Consider the following 2,990-nt stretch of genomic DNA (forward strand, 5'->3'; position numbering starts at 1 on the left):
GATCTGCCTACCCCAGAACCCCCTCTGCATGACTCGCACTGACGCATGTGGGCACGTATGACTGTGTCATTCACCACGGGCCCTCTGGTGCCTCTGAGATACATGCCCTTCTGCAAACCCAGGCATGTCACTGCCCTTAGAGTGCTCAGCTGAGATTCCAGGATATAAAGGAATGACTGGAAGGGGAGTGGGCAGGTGAAGTGTAGGAGAGGGATGTAAGGTTGTTAAAGGTCCGGGATGACATTTGGAATGACACTGGATGCCAGCAACGTGGGGGCTTTCGCTGCAGGTCTGTTTTCTGCCTCGAGTTTGTCTATCTGTCTGACACTCCCTTTCCTGGCTCAGTCTTTGTCTTTCCTCCTGTTTCCAACTCTTGAACCTTCTAAAGAAGGAGGGTAAATTAGTTTATGACTCGGGCCTTCCCATACACCTCCATGGCCCCAAAGCCTTGAGTGAGGCATCCCTGTTTTGGTCACTCCATCTGTCTGTCCCACCCAAGGGGTCCCCAGATCCCTGAATGTTTGTGTCTTTGTATGCCTCCAGCCCACTCCGTGTCTGTCACACCCCCTGTCCATGCCTCCCCATGTTTCTCCCCTCATGTCTCCCCACCCCACCCCTGCTCACGGGTTGCTTCCCCTCGCAGAGACCTTGGCCAGTGCCAAGGAGGAGAACGTGGAGATCCACCAGACCCTCGACCAGACACTGCTGGAGCTCAACAACCTCTGAGGGCTGGCCCTGCCCCCAGCCAGGCTAGCTGCCAACCCAACCAATAAAACTGATGTTACCAGCATGATGGGGCCCTTTAAGCCTTTCTTGGGTATTGGCAGTGGTGGTGGTAATTTTCCAAAGTGGAGAAGGTGGAGAGGATGCCTCAGGGGAAAAGTGAAGTTGGAAGGAGCTCTGAGTGAGCCAGAGGGATGGGGGCACTAGGCTCACCGAGGAGGGGTTGTGAACGGGTTGTGTGGAGCAGAGGAGCCTGGCAGGGCTGGAGGAGCATCCTGGCCCTTATTCCCCACAGGGCAGAGGAGCTGCGGTCAGGGGCACTGCCCATTCCAGCAGGTGGCTGGGCACAACACAACTGGAAGGCAAAACCACAAAACTACATTGGTTTCACTTGAGCAGGGTGAAAGCCCAAAAGCCTCACTGATTTTAAGCCTAGAGACTGAGCCTGCCCTATAGACAGAGAGACAGACACACACACAGTCATTCCAACACTATAGACAGATAGACAGACACAGACACACACACACACGGTCATTCCAACACTATAGGTCATTTCTGCCCGCTTCCTGATGACATCTATGTTAGGCAGACTCCTGCTGCCTCATCAAAGATGTCCACATCCTAATCCTGTGAAATGTCACCTTACATGGGAAAAGGGACTTTGAAGTCAAGTTAAGGATTCTGAGATGGGGAGATTATTCTAGGTTATCTGCGTGGGCCCAACATAATCACAAGGGTCCTTTCAACGCAGTTGTAGGTGATGTGACAATGGAAGCAAGAGATTGGAGTGATGCAAGGAAGGGGCCACAAGCCAAGGAATGCTTGGCTTCTAGAAGCTGAAAAAGGCAGGAAAATATTCTCCCCTCAAGAGTGTCCAGAGGGAACCATCCCTGAAGACACCTTGACTTTAGCCCATAAGATTCATTTTGGACATCTGACCTCTAGAACTCTTAAGAGAATAAATTTCCATTACCATTAAGTTTGTGGTAGTTTGTTATAGCAGTGATAGGAAATGAATGCACCATCCTTTTGATTTAGGAGACAAGGATTTGCTTTCCACAGGTTTTATTAGAAATATTCATTTTTAAAAATATCTTTGGAGGTTTAAAAGGAAGTGGTGTAATGAACAGGACAGTCTTCAGCTGCCCCTCGGATTCCTCTGACCAGCTTCTCTGCGTATTCTCCAAGTGGCAGGCCTCTAGGCAACAGTCTCTGTGACCTCTGCTGGGTGGTAGCTAACACTCCCTTTGGTCTCACTTAGATGTCTACACAACAGGGAAGCCTAATCAGAAATCTCACCAGGGATGAGCTCATTTGCATGCAATTTGCATGGAGCTGCTCTGGATTCCACTTGGGGAGGTGGGGGCTGGGCCTGAGGGAGAGGGTCAGTATAATACCTTTGCTGCCTTCTCATTTGCACAAGGAAGGCGATGCTGGTAACAGCAAAGAGGAGGCCAAAAACCAGGGCCAGGATGTCGCCTGGAGGGAGGAGGAAAGAGACTGCCTCAGGGAGTGAAGAGGAGCCCGTAGGATTCCCTCAGAGAGGCTTCCACCTGCACCCCACCCCACCAGCTCCGTCCGAAGTTCCGCTGCTGCTCCCTGTGTCTCCAGCAGGGGCCAGCTAAGGGAAGGGGGTGGGTACACAAGGAGGGGTAAGATAAGCACCCTTTTCCTCCTTAAAGACAAAAGAGGTGGCTTGGGAAGGAGGATTGGAGGAGTTTTTTGAGCTTCATTCTGACCAACTCTTGCTCTGGGGATGACAGGGTAAGCCCCACCTTGATCCAACACTATCCTATTGGGTTTGGAGTCTGTTCTACAGAAACGCAGAGGTAGCAGTGGTGGTCCTGACTAGCCCCTGGCTGAACAGTGCCAAGGAAGGGGGCACAGACTCACCAGCAGCGAGACAGGAATTCAGGTGGACTGAAGAGAAAAAACAGATGTTAGAGCTGGGGGCTGTGACCACCAATGACAGACAAGTGAGGACACAAGAGAGGATGCAGGCCCTGTGGCTGGAGAGGGGGTCCCAGCATCAGTAGACAAAGTGGCACCTGGTTCAACAGTCCTAGGGCTGCCATCCACGCCAGCAGGGAAGGAGGCCTCAATTATTCGCCCATTCAAAGGCTGCGTAGCTCGGAAGTTCAGCTGCAGCCGAGAGTCATCAGGTCCCCACAGGGAGTCAGAGAGGGTGTGGAGCTGGGGAGGACAGCAGACAGTGGGGGGTGGGCTCATAACACAGAAGCAAATGGGTCACAGGCTTACTGTCCACG

The 2,990-nt window shown here is 52.2% G+C and overlaps 2 protein-coding genes across 3 annotated transcripts in view; one reads left to right on the forward strand and one right to left on the reverse strand.

The window, feature by feature from the left end:
* The window catches only part of TPM2 (tropomyosin 2 (beta)), a 7,594-nt gene extending 6,801 nt beyond the window's left edge, over positions 1-793 (forward strand). The window contains exon 9 of one of the 2 annotated variants that reach the window (XM_010846088.1): positions 644-793. In XM_010846088.1, coding sequence (XP_010844390.1) covers positions 644-726 — 83 coding nt within the window. In that variant the 3' untranslated portion in view covers positions 727-793. The remainder of the gene's footprint in view (positions 1-643) is intronic. The other variant, XM_010846090.1, reaches the window with a different exon arrangement.
* Positions 794-880: 87 nt separating this feature from the next.
* CA9 (carbonic anhydrase IX) overlaps positions 881-2,990 on the reverse strand; it is an 8,529-nt gene continuing 6,419 nt past the window's right edge. The window contains exons 8-11 of the mRNA XM_010846086.1: positions 2,772-2,916; positions 2,617-2,643; positions 2,121-2,202; positions 881-1,988 (exon numbers count right to left, since the gene is read on the reverse strand). Coding sequence (XP_010844388.1) covers positions 1,922-1,988; positions 2,121-2,202; positions 2,617-2,643; positions 2,772-2,916 — 321 coding nt within the window. The 3' untranslated portion in view covers positions 881-1,921. The remainder of the gene's footprint in view (positions 1,989-2,120; positions 2,203-2,616; positions 2,644-2,771; positions 2,917-2,990) is intronic.

Source organism: Bison bison, unplaced genomic scaffold, assembly GCF_000754665.1.
Source record: "Bison bison bison isolate TAMUID 2011002044 unplaced genomic scaffold, Bison_UMD1.0 scf7180017864230, whole genome shotgun sequence".
In the NCBI taxonomy this organism is placed as follows: domain Eukaryota; kingdom Metazoa; phylum Chordata; class Mammalia; order Artiodactyla; family Bovidae; genus Bison; species Bison bison.